This window comes from Mus musculus, chromosome 6 (genome assembly GCF_000001635.26).
Source record: "Mus musculus strain C57BL/6J chromosome 6, GRCm38.p6 C57BL/6J".
Lineage (NCBI taxonomy): Eukaryota > Metazoa > Chordata > Mammalia > Rodentia > Muridae > Mus > Mus musculus.
In genome coordinates, this window is record NC_000072.6 from 38,117,792 (window position 1) to 38,138,872 (window position 21,081).

General features: G+C 45.6%; 2 protein-coding genes and 1 non-coding gene across 3 annotated transcripts in view; 1 reads left to right on the forward strand and 2 right to left on the reverse strand.

Annotated features, from left to right (window-relative positions):
- Positions 1 to 6,795, reverse strand: part of Atp6v0a4 (ATPase, H+ transporting, lysosomal V0 subunit A4) — a 76,104-nt gene extending 69,309 nt beyond the window's left edge. The window contains exon 1 of the mRNA NM_080467.3: positions 6,537 to 6,795. The gene's annotated coding sequence lies outside the window, so the exon portion shown is untranslated. The remainder of the gene's footprint in view (positions 1 to 6,536) is intronic.
- Gm23231 lies at positions 592 to 695 on the forward strand. The gene has a single exon (XR_003956567.1). It is a non-coding gene; the product is annotated as a U6 spliceosomal RNA (small nuclear RNA).
- D630045J12Rik (RIKEN cDNA D630045J12 gene) overlaps positions 5,383 to 21,081 on the reverse strand; it is a 130,966-nt gene continuing 115,267 nt past the window's right edge. The window contains exons 18-20 of the mRNA NM_194061.3: positions 19,043 to 19,203; positions 12,991 to 13,136; positions 5,383 to 10,784 (exon numbers count right to left, since the gene is read on the reverse strand). Of these exons, the coding sequence (NP_918950.2) occupies positions 10,530 to 10,784; positions 12,991 to 13,136; positions 19,043 to 19,203 (562 nt within the window). The 3' untranslated portion in view covers positions 5,383 to 10,529. The remainder of the gene's footprint in view (positions 10,785 to 12,990; positions 13,137 to 19,042; positions 19,204 to 21,081) is intronic.

Here is a 21,081-nt window from a genome sequence, read left to right on the forward strand (position 1 = left end):
TTCCCCTTGATGAAAGTGCTTGGAATTGAAGATCCCCTCCCCCTTCGCCACTGTGGCTACAATGTGACCAGCTGCCTCACACCTCTGTCCCCGTGAATTCTTTACCATGACGGTTATACCTTCAAAGGGTAAAGCAAAATAACCCACTCTTAGGTTACTTGTCAGGTCACAGCAAAACTAACTTATCCTGGAGTTACTGAAATAGTGGCTCAATGGCTAAGAGCACTGGCTGTTCTTCCAGAGGACCCAGGTTCAATTCCCGGCACCCATATGGTGACTCAAGATCATCTAAAACTAACTCATACTGGAGTTCCTGAAAAAGGACAGGTGATCCCTTTTTAAAAGAACAAGTAACTACTGTGCAAATTAAGATGGACCCTTTAACACTAGGTTTCTTTTGACTCCAGGGGAAAACATGGGTCACAGAATGAACTAGGATAGTAGAATAACTAGAATAGTATTAGGGCCATTGGATTCCCCCCTCTCCCCAACACACACACACATAAAGCTATAGAGCTCTAGATTTATAACGTCTCTATTTGGTGACCAGCAAATAATTCTAAAATGCCTCTTAAAACCTCTGTGTACTAAGTGCTCACTTCCACAGGACATGCAGTAAAACTGGGACAATACAGAGAAGGCTGGCACAGCCCTCGGGTGAGGATGGCATACATTCATGAACACTCCATATTTTTGGCTCGAGGATTGCGGAATAGGGGTGTGGGAAGACCAAGAGAGCCAGAGGAACAGGAAGTCAGTCGGCTATGAGATCATGTCTCCTAGAAATGTCAGGGAAGCTACACCCAAGAAGTCTCATCAACATGGCTGCCTAACTTTGGCACCTATGACCATTCTATTGCGGAAGGGGAAAAGCCCAGGCCTCCACCCTAGAAGAGGAACTACAGACGACTAAGGAATGGTGAAGGCTGAAGAAATGGTCTTCCTTAGAGATGAGCTTCCAGATTCCTTACTCAATACCAAGTGGTCAGCCCTGAAATCATCCACATACATGTAGCATTTTCCAAGCTGAACAGATTGTAGTCATATATTTAGGAATATGTGTAACAATTAAAAAGCCTTATGTATAGTAAACAACCCCTAACTAAGGACCAATTTCTGATCTAATAGAAAAAAATAATTTGCCGGGTGGTCCTGGTGTATGCCTTTAATCCCAGCAACTCAGGAGGCAGAGGGAGGTGGATCTCTGTGAGTTCCAGGCTAGCCTGGTCTACATAAGTGAGTTCTAGGACAGCTAGGGCTATGCAGCGAGGCCGTTTTGAAAAGAAATACTTATGATGAAACCCATCTTGGGTACAATGAAGGCACACTAAAAACTCACTAGATCATGTGGAAATTCCAGTGCTCCCAGGAATGCATTTGTTCAGCATTTATTAAGTCCCCGTTGTATGACAGAGACTTTAGGCATACTGGGCATGTAAAATACAGTGAAGCACAAGATGAAATGCTTGTTTCACCTGGAAGGGCTGTAGACAAAACACCAGGAAGGTCACACACACGTATGTACTTGTTAGTGTGGTTGTGTACATGTGTGTGTGCACACATGTACACATGAAGGCCAGAGATGACCATCAGGCATCTCTCCTCATTTGCTCTCTGCCTTTTTGTTGTTGTTGTTGATAGAGATAGCTTAGTGTAAGGTCAAATGTCCTTATCGGTCCCAATCATAAACCACTCTTAACCCTAATAGAATTAGCTTTTGTGTGTGCTAGCACATACCCGCATGCCAGAGGTTGTTTTGGGTTTTTTTGGTTTTTGTTTTTCCTACTGCTCCTTATTCTTTGAGACAGTCATTGAATCCAAGCTCACTCACTGGCCAGCCGATACGCTGCTAGGATCCTCTTGTTTCTGTCGTGCAGTGCAGGGATCACAGGTATGTCCCACAAAGCTGGGCTGACACACAGCTGCGAGGAATCGGAATGCAGCAAGCACTTTGCCCCGAGTCCTCTCCCTAGCTCTCAGTTTCCTCTGTTTTCATTTTTATGTGAATGAGTGTTGTCTTCGTGTATGTGTGAGCACCACGTGAACCTGCTCTCCACAGAGGTCAGAGCTTCAGATCCCCTGAAACTGTACTTATAGACAATTGTGAACTGCCTGCCACGTGATAGCTAGGGATGGGATCGAAGTCCTCTGCATGAGTGCTTAGTGCTCCTAACCACTGAGACATCCCTCCACTTAACTTTATAAAAGACTAAAATGTACTAGAATTTTGATGCTGGCATCTTTAGTGCAGTTATGTTAGCTAATACGGGCTTTGGGTGAGAAAAAAGTAAAAGTTACTGCCAGTGGTGGGCAGTGGTGGCACACACCTTTAATCCAAGCACTCAGGAGGCAGAGACAGACAAATCTCTTGAATTTAAGGCCAACCTGGTCTACAAAGCTAGTTCCAGGACAGTCAGGGCTACAGAGAGAAACTCTGTCTCAAAACAAAACAAGGAACAAAACAAAAAACCACCTCCATATACAAACAAAATAAAAGGTTAAAAACCATTGGTTTTGTATGTTGACTATCTCACTTAAATTTGGTGTGTCTTGAAATGTTTAGCATTACTGATAATCTGTCAATCTAATTTGCCTCACTAAGAAGAGTGTCTGTGTCCTACACACAGTGGATGCAGCAGGCCCCTTACACACTGAGCCAGTTCACTGGGCTGGTGGGTCTCAGATTTCAAACTGAGGCAGTGAGCATTCATTCTCTTTTTCTTACAGCTTTAAAAATTCTAAATCTCATCTAGTCTTTGGATTCTGCTAAAATGAGCATATCTGGCTCTGTTAACTCAGCCACAGCACAGAATCAATGTTGAAAAACAATCCACTTAGATTTCCTGAAACACAGCAACCCCTTCAGCTGAAATTCCCTTTCCCCTTAAGTGCTGCGCTAACATTTTCTTCAGAATTTTAAAATACTAAATGAAAGAAACCACTCACTGAGACCTATGACCACATCACATACAGAACCCAACCCAAATATTTACCCTCCCCAACCCCGCCTCTGTACAGGATGTTACCTTGTAAGCTTTCAAGTGGGGTTGGGTTAGCCTTTTGCAATGTTACACTGTGGTGTGAATTCAACAAACGGTACATTGGTAACTACACAGATGTGGTTTACCCAAGTCTGCAGCTGGAATCGGTCCAGGCCTGAACATCAGGAGTCAAAGGCACCCCACCCACAGGTGAGAAAAGTGCTGGAGATCCACTGAGCTATCAGGTTACTGCACAAACAGGGCATCTTGCAATAACAAGGTTTTGGTAAATGATTCCTCAGGAGCCGGACTGGTCCTGTTTCCATTTTACTTAAGCTGTGCTGGGCAGGGGGGGGGGGGAGTAAAAACGGGGTGGGGGATGGGGGAGGTGGGGTGCAGGAGATAAGGAATGACCACTGCCTTGGGCATGGGAGCAGCCTGACCTTCAAAGCCTCAGCTGTTCCTAGTGACTGCTCTCCCGGGTACTTTGGACCTGTTTACACTCAGAGCAGGTAAAATCTGGCTGCGTAGAACATTCTCCAGGTCTCACAGCACTTCAGACGCTTGCTTGTGTTTTTGTTTTAAATCCTTAGTCACTACAATATATGTATGCATGTATGTATACATATACACACACACATATATATGTATATATATATACACATACATATATATTACATATATATTTATTAGGAAGAGAGAGAGGGGGATTGGTGCTAAGGGCCAAAACTAGGATCTTGCATATATCAGGTGAGTTCACTACTACCAAGCTATACCCCTGCCCAATACTTATTAACAAAACTGTCCAATATATGATCATTGAATATTCATGTGTGCTTCTATTTTTTTCGAATATTTTTTCAAGTTTGTTTGAACATTCATAATGTCCCATTCCTACTAGATTTTGAAATCTTTTAAAATTTTACTATTTTTCTCCATTTTACTTATTTGTGTGCATTCAGACGCATGGAGGTTCCAGAACACCATACAAGACTTAGTTCTTTCCATCATACGGGCTGATGGGATCTAATCCAGGTAGTCAGGCTTGAGGGAAAAACGCTAAGATACTCAATGGCCAAGTTTTTAAATTTGTTATTTTATGGGAGGGGGTGTGTATACAGGTGCTCTCTCGGCCATGTCATGCCTGTGGAAACACACTCGGTGAAGCAGGGTCTCTCTGTTGGCACACTACATACTCTGCTCCTAAGAGCTTCTGGGTAATTCTCCATCTGGGTCTCTCACCTGACTGCAGGACTGCTGGGATCAGAGATGTGGGCTGCCACGTTCAGCATTCTTGTGGGTTCTGGGCCTGAACCTGGGTCATTAGGGTTGCACAACCCTACACCCTTACATGTGCCGAGCCATCTCCCTTACAACCATTAAGACTTCTTTCTTTTTTTGTTTTGAACCACCTGAGTCTTCCAAGTGGCCTCTGCTGCCTGCTGCCGGGTTTGAGCTTCCCTTTTGGTCATTCTTGTTTGGTGGCCCCAAGCATGCTAAGCACAGGCAGCTCCTATTAACTTTAAATTTTTTGATACATGACCTCAATATGTTGGCTACACTAGCCTCAAACTCATGGTCCTCCTGCCTCAGCCTCCAGAATGCCAGGATTAAAGGTTTGTGCTACTGTACCTGGCTGAACTCATCTTAAGATTTTCTCCGAGCCTTGAAACTGGTAGCTCTGCTGTCACTGTGAGCAGGAGCCATGCCCTCACAGCAGCGTGGCGGGTCCCAGTCATACAGAACAGGTCATGCACAAGGCAGGACTGCAAGAGACATGGCAGTATCCTGTTGTCTACCCCAGCTGTCTAGCATTGTCTACCTGACAAGATTAGTTTGTTGGCACGTTTTAAAACACAGCTGTGAATGACAGGGTTCCAGGATCTTTTCCACAGCTTCCCCATTCGCAAGGTCTTTTATACAAAGCTGTCCATGTTTGTGGCCCCTAGGATTCCGTGTTTTTCTTAGTTACTGGGGTCCTCTGTTTTCTGCGTTCTTCTGCTCTCAGGTTGTCAGGGAGTTTCGTTTTCTTGGGTTTCAAAAATAACCCCTTGTTTGCCCTCTTAATTGTCTTTTCAAGGTGGAATGACCTTTGCCCTTCTCATTTGCCTTTTTACACCACAGTGTCCTATCTTTTCACTGTGCTGGCATCTGCTCTAAGGGCACACCAGCCGAGCCACTGGACAGCAGCAAGCGGGCATGGTACCACTGCTGCAAGTGGGGACAGTTCTGCCAGCTCCCAGGAATGGAATGCTGTGAACTGAAGTCCTTGGAGAACCACACTAGGTATTCTTAGCAGGCACTCAAAACCAGAGAACCAAAGGTCACCTCAGCATAAAAAACCACCACTGACAAACTACAAAGCCACCGTGTTCCCAAGGAATGAACCACAAAGAACAGCTTCCACACCGATTCGTAGCATTTATTGACATTTCCATTTTAAAATCCTAGGAAAGCTGTAAAAATTGTAAACATGGGAACCAAACACTTGCATAAATTATTTCCAAACTCTACAGCACATTAGAAAACAGTGCAGCTAATTGAAGGGTAGAAACGTAACTGACAAACAGAAGGGCAGGCTCAGTCACTAAATCACACACCCATACCAGGCTTTAAGTGCCCGTTTGAGATCAGCAAACCGTGATTGTCAAGTTGCAGTCTTGATGCCACAGGTGGCCCAATTCCTTCTGCGGTTTTGTATAGTAACACGAATCGCCTAGCACGAGGGTGCAGAAAGTCAGAGCATGGACCTCAACCGAGTCAGAGACAAGCTGGCATCCTGGAGCAGCCTGGCAGAGCAAGCTTCCCTGATAACCCTACTCCTGTCTCCCTCCTCTCTGCTCCACAGTGCGCTGTGCAGAGATGGGAGCAAAGCCCAGAGCCTTTCTCTTAACCGTTTCAGAACCAGCGCCCTGGTGCTCGGCATGACTGAGTTAATGACCAGAACTCTTGGTTCCTCTAGCACCTCCTGTTTCTTTCCTTACCACCGTGACAGAACTTTAAAGTCTGGCTTTAACTTAGCCCTGTAACGGCGCATTTGGGAGTCAAGTCATGAGTACTTGATATCTGGTGGGCATGAGAAAAGACATCGGTGATCCTCCATGTAATCCCTGGAAGTGGCCCTGGAGCAGGGAAACACAGGAGGAGGCAAAGCAGGCAGCCTGCATTGTGACCTGTCCAGTGGGACACCAACCTGGGAGGAGCATATCAGACACAGACATTCATTGCTCCCCTTGCGTCCTGGCTGGCTCTCAACCGTGTTCCCAAAGGCATTTACTATTCTCTTTCTACACGTCAATGCTGCTGTGTGTTCTTAAGATAATTGCTGAGTGTCCTGTTACACACACAGGCGTGAATTAACACTGTACCGTGACGTTTCAGTTTTCAAGTCTTTTTAACATGGACAAAAGAATTCCAGTTTAGACACCCACAATCACCACCAACCCCTTCCAGCACCCTCCCCCACAAAATAAGCCACCTGAAATGTGCCCGTTCTTGTTTACGAGGTGATGAGTGTAAGCCTATATACTTCATGGGAAGTAGAAACCCTCTCACCTGTTCCAGGAATGCCTGCAATGGGCTGGACTAAATGACGACGTTCAGTGGACTGTCCCACACAGACGTATTTGTGCTCATGGGTGTAGAAGCAGCCTTCCTTGTACTCCCACCTGGACCAGATGTGGACAAGCAGGCTCTGATGACTTTGGAGGTAGAAATGACATGGCGAGGACTCTGCTAGTGGGAAACTTAGTGTGTACTATGACAGGAACACTCTGTCCTGCTCCTAGAACCTTGACCCAACATCTTTCTAAGTGTCTGATTCCCACCTAAGAATCCAGGATGAAAGGGCCAAGGGAGGCCTAAGGAATGATTAACTTGTGAAGTCCTGCCAACGTAGACTAGTGTCCTGGGGACTGGCTTGGTTACTGGAACACTCACCAAGATCTGAAATAGCAGTGAACACTCTGTATACAAGAAAGCAGGGAATTACTGGTTTTGGCTGGAAGCCTTCCAGGCACACTTGCACCTGTGCTTTGGGTCACTGGCCTCATGCCTTCAAAAATTCTGCTTGGCAAAATCCTACTGCTTAAAAGTCACGTGCCATCAAAATCAACACAAACTCCGAAAGTAAATTAAAAACTGGAGGAAAAAATGGAGGTATAGATGATGAAGCCCGATGTAACTTATCCACAACCTGCTGTAACCAAGGAGGCTCAAGGTCTGCTATAAGCTAAGCTCTGCAAGGCCCAGCTTAGCACCACTCAAGTACTTTAGAGCAGACATCAGCAGTTCCTGGTACTCTGACCTCCCTTTCCCCACACCAGGGCTCTTGCTCAGCGGATCTTCACCAGCCTGGACATTTGCTAGCTCTGTTACTAGACAGGTTCCCTCCCAACACTATTTCTTCTTAAGACCGAAGTCACTTGGACAAAAGACCCAATTCCTAAACCCTTCCCCTGGACAACTGTGAGGCTTATCTAGCGCTGTGGCTTGGGTAACATCAAAGTGGCTTCTGCAGCTGGCTTCTGCCCTAAAGACTCATCAATCCCAAACATGTAATTTCTTTGACTTCTGAATATTCAACACACCTGTGCCTTTTGCATTTTATGGGTATCTAAGCCACCCTGCTTATCTATAGCATCCATCTTTTATACCTGTCTGTACTATCCAGCTTAGATTCTAAAATCTCTTGGAAGTCAGGACTCATGTCTGCTGACTCATCTAGTGTCAGGAAGTTGGGAGCAAAAAAAGAAAAAAAAAAAAAAAAGATGCTTCACAGGTGACCTCTGAAACTGACAGAGGACCTGGTAAGTTTGAAACAACACAGCAGTAGGAGGAGTCACATGGGGCTTTGCTCTCATTTGTCTTGCTCTGATTACTGATGGGTGAACCCAGCCACTGGTAGATCACACATCACCCATGGCAGGACATCTACACAGAAAGCCTCTGACATGCTCACAGTGACCGAGGCGCCCTCCTCAAGGGTTGTTTTCAAGTAGGATCACACCTGATTTTTAGAAGCAGAGATCATATGAGGTGTCAGGTCGGGGAGGTTATGGTCTTGTTAACAAGAATGACATACAGAAGGAATCGGACACATGAAATCAGCAACAAAGGAGACTGCAAAAAAGCACTTCTCCAAGCACTCTGTCCTAAAAATGCTGACTTAAATTTGCAGTTTGTGTTTCTCAACAGAACTTCTAAAATTAGAAGGAAAGGACAGACATTAAACTTAACTTTCATTTTGGAGCACTTTAATAATTAATACATGTTGAGGACGACGTTTTTTAGGGGAGCACACTGGATGATTGACTGGACGCCTGCAGGACGTGGCATGTTTCACAGCAGTTTAAGGATGGTCAACCTGCTGTGCCAGTTGTTTAGGGGAAATGAGTGCAAACTGAGTGTGCTTTAAATAACCAACAACTAACTGAGCACTGGCGCCCCCACAGAGCCTGCATGCCACACTCCACTCCACCTTTGGTTGTGACACCCTTTAAAGTTGTATCTGTTCTAAGAGTAAAAATACAGGTAGAATCCCTTCATCATTTCAAAGGCATCAAAATTGCTGTTTTTGTTGTATCCTCTGACACCGAGGCTCATTTTGGCATTGTACAAAGGAGGTACCATTAGGATGCTTGATGTCCAAAACATTCATGACATAAGGTGAGAAAGAGCCATTTATTCTGTGTGTTGATTTGCATTCATCACACAATGTCATACTAAAACTCTGCCTGGATATTTGAGACTTGGTTAGAGAGGCCTGGAAAGAGGATCTTCCAGCTTGGGAAGAGAACGTATTAAATCAAGATTAATAAATAAGCCCAGAACAGGGGTCTCCTCTTCCATCCTCTGCAGAGTGCCTGCAGGCCATCTGACAAAGATCAGTGGGCCCCCTCCTGTATGCCTTCTCATCTGGAGTGTGCAGATAAGCACTGGCTGCCCCAGTTTCCAGGAACAGGTGAGAAGGGCAAAGACAATTCTGGAGCCAGTGATTGCAGTCTGGGGGCTTGTTCTAGCTGTCTCCATTTTCTTCAAACTTGCAGACACACAGTTTTGATTAGGCTGAGCACCACCACCACCACCACCCCAGCCCAAACTCTAACCCATTATCTGTTGTCCAATCAAAAGTATTCATTCATCTGACGAAGAGCTTCATGGTTCAACTCCCTGTTAGTGTACAATTTCCCAGAGTTTCCTTCAGGCACCAGGATGCAGAATGTCATAATGTCGGAGGCCGAGAAATGTGACGTCAGAAGCACACTGTGAGGTAACCTCTCTCTGGCCCAAAGTGAGTATGGCAGACTTCAGACAAAGAAATAATAGCTAAATCAGGAATGGGGGGAAACTCTCATTTCCTTCATGTTTTCAAAACCCTGTATTTCTTCAGTCATTACAGAGGCTGGCAGGAACACAGTTCCACTTCCAGTCCAGAGCTCAGGGGACCTGACTACCGTGGGCAGATTCGTGACAGACAGGTAGTCCTAAGAATCACGGAAAATAACGTCTGCTTCCATAAGACATTCAAACATAACCTGTGAGCAAACTGTCAGTGAAGCACAAGGACCTGGGTTAGGACACCCCAACAGCCTCATTCCGGAGGATGGACCTTGCGGAGATGCTCTGCTATGGTGTCAAGAGTTGGGTGAGCCCAACAAATAAACAACAAATGCAACTAAGACTGGAAACCCAAACTCTGATATGTATTTTGAATAACCAAATAAATATGAAGCTTCCCCCTCCCAAGTACAGCTTTTTCTTTTTCTTTCCCACCCCAGACCCCAGAACACAATGAAACCACCAACATAGTCTTCTACTGCAAAAGCCACAGTTGTATTTCAGACAGAAAGGTGAAGGCCCTCAGAGCTGTAGCACCAGAAGGAGAAAGAACGCAGGCGATGGCTTTGTTTGAAATCACCAGGCCCCACGACCTACCATCAGGTTCTCACTAGAAGCTCTTCTAGATTACCAAAGAGTCTTAGCATGTCTTGTTGTTAATATTACTATTAACCTAAGTTCCTACAGAGGAGAAGAGGGCTCAAGCTGTTATTAAAATGTCTTGAGATCTCTCTTCTCAGGAAACTGAGCAGTGGGTGTGTTGTGCGGACCAGTCAGATTCCCGGGGAAAGGCTGCCCCTGCATCCCTATCCACCTGTAGGGTTTAATCTTCTGCCTTTGAAAGAAGAGACTGACTTACATTTTGTTAGCTTAGGTTTGTGTTTTGGTTGTGTGTGTGTGTGTGTGTGTGTGTGTGTGTGTGTGTGTGTGTGTATGTGTATGTGTGTGTGTGTAAGTGCTGGCTTTTGGCCCAAAAGTACACACATTTTGACTGAACCAAAGTGGTCATCAAATTGCCAACCCAGAAAAAGTACCATGAGTTGTCCATGTGACTTTATGGCATCTTCTAACATTGCGACTTGTTCCCTTCCTCGGGCAGCTTGCCTGGAGATGCTACTTCCGACTCCTCCAAACCCCCACTCGGTTGGTTTCCTTTTGGTCTTGCTTCCACAGGAAGCAGATACTTGGCAAACCTGCAAGGGAGGCTGATCAGCTGTGGAAGTTCTGTACTGAGCCCTGTTTCTGAGAGAGCCGCAGGAGCTCCTCGCGGATCGCTTTGATGAGGGAGGCGGAGGAGTGGCCGGGCTGGAGGTCCTCTGTGGAGCTGGTGGGGTAACCCAGCCCAGGGCCCTGCAGCCCTCGGTGGGCGAGGTTCCCGGGAGGGGCTGAGGGCTCCCTGCCCGAAGTCCTTGGCACCTGAAACAGCGGTGAAGAAGAATACTCTTGATGTCCGAGCATGTGGGTCTGAAAGATACGGTAAACGTCATTACACTTCCCACATGAGGACAAGAGAAAAAGCTAGCTCTCGCTGGGGTTGCCATCTCCCCACCCACCCCCTCAGTTCTCCAGTGTGGACCCTGTCGCTCGAATCCCTGTGTGCTGGGTGTAGAGTGCCTGGGAGCAGAGAGAAGCTGCTCCAGGGCTGCTGGTTCGTGGCAGAACTGAAGGAGCTCTGGGAGCTGGAGAGGGTAAGCCAGGGGAACACCCACGGCATCCCAGACTTGGGGCAGCCAAGGAAGCACTGGCAAAGGGCAAGATGAGAACCTGTGTGTCGGTTACGGTGCCCAGGGAGTGTGCGTAAGAACACAGTGGGATTCGGAGGCCAAGGGCAAAGACCGTATCCTTAGAACTGGTCATCCCCTTCGCTTCCCCACTGCTGGGGTCGCAGGCATGTCCCTCCACACCCCTCATTCTACCTCATCCAGCTGTTGTCTATCATGTGCCATTTAGTGCCTTATGAAATCAGGCTATTTTTACTTGAAGACATTAGTTCTTCTGACATTGGCAGGCTATGAATTGATTTGGTATTGTTTTGGCAAGAATGATTACATTTTCAGTAACTGTTTTTCATGTTTTTTTTTTTTTTTTTTGGTACTACAGAAAGAAAAGAAAAGAAAAGAAAAGGAAAGAAAAAAGAAAAGAAAGAAAGGAAGAAAGAGAGAAAGAGAGAGAAAGAAAGAGAGAAAGAGAGAGGAAGAGAAAGAGAGAAAGAAAGAAAGAAAGAAAGAAAGAAAGAAAGAAAGAAACAGAGAAACAAAGAAACAGAGAAACAAAGAAACAAAGAAACAAAGAAAGAAAGATAGATCTCAGATCAGTGAACTAAATCAGTGTGTGCAGTTCAGTATGCTAAATCGCTGGTCAGTGCTTGAAATTACAGGCAATGACTAAATCAGGTCGGCATACTAAGTCAGTGTTCTAAATGTGAAGCAAACACGGTCTGTTTGCTCTGTTTGTCTGAGAGATAACTCAGCTATTAAGAGGACTGTCTGCTCTCCCCAAAGTCCTGAGTTCAATTCCCAGAGCCAACTGTTCCTACATTTCCCTTCCCCACATAGTGGAAGAAATTCTTCCCAGTGACCACTGCCAAATTCAGCAATAATACTTCATGAAATGAAGCTGAGCACATTACAATAGAAAACGGTCACTGCACCGGAAGCGAATCCCTGCTATTGTAAGTCTAGCAAACAATCACGCTCTTAGAGTTGTATTCCCTCTCACTAGGTAAACGTTTCTGTGTGAGGAATTTACTGTCACCACCGAGCAGGTGACAGACTGAAATGAAAGTTGACATAATGAGATTTTTTAAAAGGCACTTTTGGGTTTTCATCCTCAAAATCTGTTAGCTTACTATACCCAAAGATTAAAAAATTTTTTTTAAGAATCTATTTTCTTTTGTGCTTGTGTGTGTGCGCACACCAGTGTGCATGCATGCATGTGTGTAGGTGAGTTCCCACTGAGGCCAGCAGAGGGCATCAGATTCATCGGAGCTGCAGTTACTGGTATTACTGAGCCATTGGACATGTGTTGTGGGATTCAAACACTGGTCCTTGGGCCGGAGAGAGCGCTCAGCTGTAGAGAGGACTGTCTGCTCTCCCTGAGGTCCTGAGTTCAATTCCCAGCAACCACATGGGAGCTTATAACCATCTGTAATGGAATCCGATGCCCTCTTCTGGTGTGTCTGAGGACAGCGACAGTATACTCAAATGTACAGAATAAGTAAATCTTTTTTGTTTGTTTGTTTTTAAATCAACACGCTGGTCCTCATGATTTAACAGCAAGGACTCCTAACCACTGAACGATCTCTCTCCAGCCACATAAAATTCTTGAGAAAACAAAAGTCCTTGCAGAGATTAACGGTGCTCATGCTAAGTAGCTAGAAACCCAAAGGACGATGGATGCCTTGAAATGCCCCAAGTCGTGTACTTATCACAAAGCCATCCCCAGGTGGTGGTCAAGGTAGGGGTGTCATCAGCCAGCCAGTGAGGATACAGAAAAAGTAAGTTCCTGACCAAAAGGAACACCAAAGAAGTCGTCTGAATTTTACTCAGATCCACAACTTGAAGCCTGAAACCTGCCTCAACAAAAATCGTCAGCATTCCAAAAGTGAAAGGGGGTTTACCAGACGGCAAGCACAACCAAGCCAAGGCTGGCCCAAGCCCCAGATACTCACGGCTTCTCTTCGCCCTGCCTCCTCCTCCCCGTACACAGGCCAGCCTGGTCCCCCGTACTGGCTGCCTCTGCCGGCAGGAATCTCCACTGGCTGGGCCCCGATTCTGCTTGCAATCCCCACCTGTGTCAGATGCTGGATCTGGGAGCCTGAAAGGAACACACAGCAGAAACCCAGTCAGCATCTGCAGGACATACATAGGGAGGACGACACCTTCAGCTCTGAGCATGCGTTCAATCTGTGCTGATGTCCAACACCTCTGGAAGTGGCATTTCCTAAGAAGGCAGGCAGGAGAGCTGCTTTCATTCCCTCTCAACACAATGCTGATGCAAGGCTCCTAACTTCCCACTGACATCAATGGAAGCCTGGGATCAGGGATCGCAGAAGGTGGAAAGGAGAGATGTTTTAAGGCCATAAAGAAGCCGAGGCCTGGTGCCTTCTTGCTTAGAGCTGAGAGTCTCAAGGACACAAATATATGACATGCTTTTTTTTTCCTTAAAAAGCAGGTGATAAAATTATTTAAATTCAGAATGTTTAATACACTACATATTTCTATAACAGCCATGACACAAGTAACCCCACTCACTAGCTCACAGGCAAGTGAAAGCAAAGCCAGCATCTTTCTGGGGCTAATTCTCCACACCCAGACATTAGCTTGGGTGTGGCTCCAAAAGCTGAGTGTTTGTGCCCTTCTCTTTTGTCAGCATTTGGCACATGGAAATACGCGGCACTGCAATCAAGGAAGAAAATAAAGGGTTCCTATTTTATTTTTTGGTGGTGCTAAGGACTGAGTCCAGGTCATATCTGCTAGGTAGGTGCTGCACCAGTGCAGCTACATCCCAACTCCTCACACTTGATCTCTGAGCCTTGTGAAACACAGGATGTAATTCTAAACACTGCTAGGATCACCCAATCTGTCCATGGCACAGAAGCTCTCTGAGGGTCCCTGGGGTAATGTGGCCTCTCCGTGTCAGCCCTGCTTCCTGTGCTGGCCAGGAACCCTTAGCTAATGGGCTACTTCAGTGGTTACATCTGGGCATACAGCAATAACTGAGGGTCAGGGAAAAAAAGTCTGGGCCTCAGCCAGGGCGGAGGAGCTCCACATGGGCCCCACGTGAGCTCTGGCCTATAACTGGACAGACTCGGCAGCATGAAAATCATCTATCAACATTAGTACTATCTATTCCTCAGACACAGGCTGAGCTCATCTTCTGAAGGGTTACAGATGTAGCCCAGGAAGAGATTAAAGCATAGCTTTTGTGTTAAACCACACAGGGGCTGGAATCATACTGCAGGCCTGACTCTGAATCCTGCTTTGATTCCTTAACAAAATAGTGGAGGCTTCTGGCTGACTCAGAACCTGGCAGACCCCCAGCTGCTGGCAAGCCATGTATCCTCCAGGCGCTGGCTCCTGTCCCACCCCTGCTGGACATCAGCTCCTCAGAGCTCCAGGCACCTCAGAGGGTTATGTCAAGGAACAGAAGGTATAAGGTGGATCAAGCACCAAACATGTAAGATCTTAAGTCATTCCAAGCCTTTCTTGATCTGTGTTAAATAGCTGCCCATGGATGTGATGGCACACACTCAGGAGGCAGAGGCAGGCTGATCCCTGTGGGGTCGAGACCAGCCTGGTCTACAGAGATAGCTCCCAGACAGCCAGGGCTACACAGAGAAACCCTGTCTCGAATGAATGAATGAATGAATGAATTAATTAAAAATAAATATCTGTGCACTTACTCACTGAATATCTAAGGAGGTAGCTTTCTGCTTCTTCTTCTTCCAATTCTGAATAAGGATCTACTTAATATCTTGACGCCATGTTAGTTTCCCCTCAATATTTTGGATTTAGGAGCAGAGAGATTGTGTATTCCAATTAAATTTTTTTTTTTTTTACCAAACCAAAGTACTTATACATTGATCCCAAAAGCTCTACACTGCTATGATTCTGCTTCCTAACGGTATACCAGATGCCACACACTCTTGCTGCCTTGCCTCCTCCGCCACGATGGACCAGCACCCTCAGACTGTGAGCCCAAGCAAAGCCTTCCTTGCTCACACGGCTTTAGTCAGCAATGAGAGCAATAACTAACACGACCGCCATCAGCCATCATCCAATGAGAGCACTAACAGTGAAGCTGATATGCACTGAGGAAGAGGGATACACCAAGCACTGTCTGGGTTAAGTTATACTCTTCATCTTGTTAAATGCTCCAAACAACACAGGAACTCAGGACCAGGTGAAAAAAACTAAATGTAGATTTACTCACTTCATTTCTACAAAGATAATTTCATGGTTGTATGTGTCATATTAATTTAACCCGTACTTCTTTAGTTATTTTTGAAACTAGGCTATATTCCTAGTTCTTTTATATGATAAACACATGCATATGCATGCGTGCACTTGCACACACACATACATACATGCCTACACATAAACACATCATAAACATGCATATACACACATGTATACATATACACATGCACACTCACATACACACATGCATACACATAAACATTCATACACACATATACACATGCACACTCACATACACATGCATAAACATGCATACACACATATACACATGCACATTCACACACATGCATACACACATGCATACACATACACACGCATACATATACACGTGCACATTCACACACATATACACACATGCATACATACACACATGCACATTCACACACATATACACACATGCATACACTCACACATGCACCTCCACACATTTGTGAATTATCTTCCTGTTCTCTGCTCATGCCTTCTGAAGGTTCCTTACTTGTCAATTTTTATGATTGATCCTCTACTATAAGCTTTTTATCATAATATCTTACAGATTTCCCCTATTTTTCTTTTATCTTTGGAGACAAGGTCTTTCTATGTACCTCTGGCTGTCCTAGAACTCACTAAACTAGGCTGACCTCCCACTCATTGCCTGCTTCTGCCTCTCAAGGGTTGGGATTAAAGGCATAAGACAGGACATCTGGCTTCTGGCAAGTTCTAAAAACACACATTTGATAATCTGTTGTCAAGACAACAAGCTCAGGCCGGCCTTGAATTCACTTTTCAGTCAAGAATAATTTCGAATTGATTCTCCTACCCCCACTTCCTTATGCTGGGTTTATAGGCATTGAGGAATGAACCCTGGGCCTTCTATATGTCTGGGAAGTGCTTTATCAACTGAGCTACATTCCCAGCCCCGCATTTGATAATTTTTATAATTAAAAAGTAATTCTAGGAGCCAGAGAGGGCTCATCAGTTAAGAGCACTTAACCTCTCTTGCAGAGGACGTGGGTTTGTTCCCAGCACCTACAAGGTGGCTCACAACTCTGTAACTCCAGTTTCAAAATACCCAACACCCTCCTCTGGCCTCCCCAGTCACTCCACACATGTGCACAGACAGACAGACACAGGGGAAACACCTATATACATAAAATAAAAACTTTTTTAAAATCTATTTTAAATTCTTCTGATAGTAACATTTCCCATTATAAACATTTACATAATTTCATCTCTTGTTAGAAATTATTGGAAGACAGATTGTTCTTGAATATTGACACATACAACTTCCATATTTATGTTTCTTTTTTTTTTTAACTTTTTACTGATTCTTTGTGAGTTTCACATCATATAGCCCAATCCCACCCATCGCCCTGGCCCCTTGTATCCACCCTCTGCCTTTGCAACCTCCCCTTCAAAAGAGAATAAGATAGAATTTTTAAATTTTTTTTAAAAGAATCTTGGCCGGGCTGTGGTGGAGCACGCCTTTAATCCCAGCCCTTGGGAGGCAGAGGCAGGCGGATTTCTGAGTTCAAGGCCAGCCTGGTCTACAAAGTGAGTTCCAGGACAGCCAGGGCTACACAGAGAAACCCTGTCTCGGAAAAAAAAAATTTTTTTTGTCCTGGAAGCTGTGGTGTATCTCAGGGTGTCACACAGTACACACTTTTGCCCACACATCTTTACTTGCGAATGTTCATTGCATTGAGTCATTGGTCTGTTTCGAAGCCTCTGGCTTCTGCTACAGTATCTATACCGGATCCTCGTGGGAAACCTTGTTGTTTCCCTGTGTCATACAGATCCTCCACTCCAGATCGGAAGCTGCAGGACTGGCCCTTTCATGTTCCAGGAGATCATAACTGGAATAGATGCTGCGGTGAGGAGCCAACTCAAAGTCCTGGATCTGGGCCTGGGAGGGAGCTGAGTGAGTCAGCATGCCAGCTCGCCTGGATCCCAACCAACAGGGTGTTTTCTCCAGCACCACCCTGGCTAGCTCACCCAAAGCTTCAGTCAGCAAAAGCAGGGTCTGCTCTCTTGCTTTCAGTCCTCACGACCAGCTCACCTGCACATTCACCACCAGGACCAGCACTCTCCTGAGTGCTGCAGCCAGTGAGGGGTGGAGCCAGCTCTCCTGCTCTCAGGACCTCAGCATCAGCTCACCCACCTACTGCAGGTGGTGAGAGGCAGGTGTGTGTGTGCGAGGGGGGTGGGGAGAGCTCATCTCTCTATTGTCCATGCTACCCCACAGTACAGGAAGGATAGGGCTAGCTCTCCCATGCTCACACCCTCAGGTTGGCTCACCTGCACCTGTCACTAGGTCACCTCTACTGTGCTGTCTAGGCCCCACTCTCCCAGTGCTGCAACCAGTGAGGGGCAGGACCAGCTCTCCGACTCTCATGACCTCAGGGTCAGCTCACTCTCCTGCTGTAGGTGGCAAGGGGAGGGATGGGGGTGTTTCCATGGAGGTTTTTTTTTTTAATACAAATTAATGCATCTGAATTTGGTTAGTATGTATGCAGTGCAGAAGGCCCAACTATATACGCAATACAGGAGGTTCCAGGCAAAGACTAAGACATGGAAAGTGTGGGAAAGTCCACAGAGCATCAGGATATTAGTCTGTGGACAGACCATGAAAATACAAGAATTTCCTAGAATAACACAATGGAAAAATATCTAGCGGGGTGGTTTGAAAAGGAATAGCCCCCCTAAGGTCATATATCTGCATACTTGGTTACCAAGGAGTGGCTTTGTTGGAAGTGTGTCATTGAGGTAGGGCTTTAGGGTTTCAAATGCTCAAGCCAGGCTCAGTGGCTCTCTCTTCCAGCTGCCTGTGGATCCAGATGTAGAACTCCCAGCTACCTCTCCAGCACCGTGCCTGTCTGTATGCTTCCATGCTTCCCACCATGATGACAATGGACTCAACCTTTGAAACTGTAAGCCAGCCCCAATTCAATGTTTCCTTTTATAAGAGTTGCCATGGTCATGGTGTCTGCTCATAGCAACAGAATTTTGACTAAGATATTTAGCAATCACTGAAAATTTAGAATTCACATAAACTACTTTCTTGATGACATCAAAGAAGTATATATTCTGTAGAAAGAAGCTCTGGGAGTCATAGAGGAGGGACAGGAAGACATTGAAGGTGGGGTACCCAACAGTGACTTTGTAAAATACACAGGAAACAGGGTGAGCCTGGCAAAGGCCCATGATCTCAGGCAGCACAGATGCTCTAGAAACACAGGACAGCATTTACAAACAGAGCTCAGAGCATGAGCTCTTCATGAGTTACAGCCATGAAAGGCGTCAGTGATCTGGGGAGGTGAAGTCTGAAGCTTGGGTAACCGCTGGAGTGACACCAATAGATGCCATAGTGAATGTAAGCACATCCGTGGTGGCCACAGCTTGTCCACCAAAGAGCAGTGTCCCCTACTGAAACCCTAAAGGGTCTCACACTGTTCCACTATTACACCTCTGGTGGCCTGATCAGAGGAACTAATCTTGTAAGTTGTAGGGCAATGGAGATGACCCAGTGGGTAAAGGCCCTTGACATGAAGGCCTGACCACCTGAGCCCGATGGAGCAGCACACATCTGGAACCCAGTACGCTTAAGGTGAGATGGAAGGTAAAGACAAGGGAACTGGCCAGAAGCTAGTGAGCCAGCTATACTGGCTTGGCAGCAAGTGCCTTCACCTGCTGACGCATCTTCCTGACTCCTAAAGCAAGTGTCCTAGCATCCAGAAATGCAAGCTCAATCACCATACCCACCTGTGGTGCCCCCAACAGGCCGAGGCCGGGCCACTGATGGCATCTCCTCTGAGTAGATCCCTCGGGCAGCATATGGAGCATCAGTTGATGACTGTGGCTGTGGGGGTTCAGGGGGAACCAACTCTGAAGACGGCAGCAACCCTGGGCCAAAGCTAGGTCTGCTGGGAGAGCAGAGCACACATCAAAACCCCTTACCCCATTCTGGAATTCCATTAGGCTACCACCCTCTACATGAATTAAAACAGTCTCAAGTAAGTATCTACCTTCTTTCTAGGAATATAGGACATCCTCTGGCTCCCTAAGGGGTACAACTTTCTTGTTTGTTCAAGGCCCTACCTCACTGCTAAGTCTGAAAGACTGCCATGAGAAGAAAGGAGAGAGGAGGAAGAGGGAGGAGGAAGAGGGGGGAGGAGGGAGGAGAGGAGAGGGGAGAAAAGAGGAGGGAAGGGGAGGAGGGGAGAGGGAAGAGGACAGGAGAGGGGAGGCTCATGACCAGAGCCTCACTTTTCAGTCTGGCTGTCCACTATGTACCCCAGAAAGATGCAACCCAGACATGAGTTGTTAGATATTTACTTTGGCGTTTTTGTTTTCTTTTTCTTTTTTCTTTTGTAAAGATTTATTTTATTTTATTTTATTTTATGTATATGAGTACACTGCAGAGGTACAGATGATTGTGAGCCTTTCATGTGGTTGTTGAGAATTGACTTTTTAGGACCTCTGCTCGATCCAGCCAGCTCCGCTTGCTCTGGCCCAAACATAAAGTAAGTACACTGTAGCTGACTTCAGACACACCAGAAGAGGGCATCAGATCTCATTATGGGTGGTTTTGAGTCACCATGTGGTTGCTGGGATTTGAACTCAGGACCTCCAGAAGAACAGTCAGTGCTCTTGCCCACTGAGCCATCTCACCAGCCCCTTTTTGTTTTCAAAAGAAAAACTCTACAGACAATCTCACTTGTCTAAAAAGACTGAAAACCAGTCTAAGGAAGTGTCCTCAAACTTGTAAAGTTCTGAAGCCCTTTACACTTGGAATAAAACACTATCCGGGGCTCCTAAGACCTTTTGTTTATGGGAACTCTCTCCTTTAATATTAACTCTATTATAAGTTAAAATGAAGACCATTCAAAAACATTTTAAACATCTATTAAAACTACCAACCAATTCAATGCTACCACATCAGTCCTCATGACGTAAACTACCATCTCCAGTCACCTCCAAAGTCGTGAGCAGTGCCTTAGATCTGGCTCAAAGGCCTCCCCCAGAGGACATCTAGATTCTCACACAGCTTTTCATTATCTAGAGAACATGCTATTGGTTTCTGTGTTCAAACCCATAGACTCTTATACATAATTTTCACTTGAATAGGCAAGACAGAATTCTTCTTCCTGGACAGGTCTAGGTCTGTTACTATCCAATTAAAAATGTTTTCAGTTTAGATTTATTTAATTTCATATATATGCCTTTGTGTGTGTGTGTGTGTGTGATGTGTAAGCCTGGTGCTCTCAGAGGCCAGAAAAGGACAGTGCATCCCCTGAAACTGGTGTTACAGAGGGTCTTCAGCCACCATATAGGCACTGGGAACCGATTCCTGATTCTTTGCTAGAACTCTTGACCATCAGCCATCTCTGCAGCCCCAACACTACCTGAATTTTCAATATGTTTTCATTATTCATTATGTAATCTAAGAATGACTTCTTGCTCATAAAATACTTTCAACTCAAGGGTGAATTCTACTCAGTAAGTCTCCTGAGCAAGCTCAGAGCTCATTGGCAGAATTCTTCATGGAACAGAGAGGCTCCCCTCTGCCTCGTGTGCTAAGTAAGACTCCTACCACAAACAGATGCTGACTTTTGTCAAATGCTGTACCTACTGAAATGGCTTTTCCTCCTTCGTCTGCCTTGAAGGGGTACATTACACAGCTTGGTTCTCAGCATGCTAAATCACCCTCCTGTTGCTAGAATCAATCCTAACTGGTTGTAATATGATATCCTTTTTCTATATTGCTGGATGTTTGTGAACAGTTAGTTTCAGACTCCTTC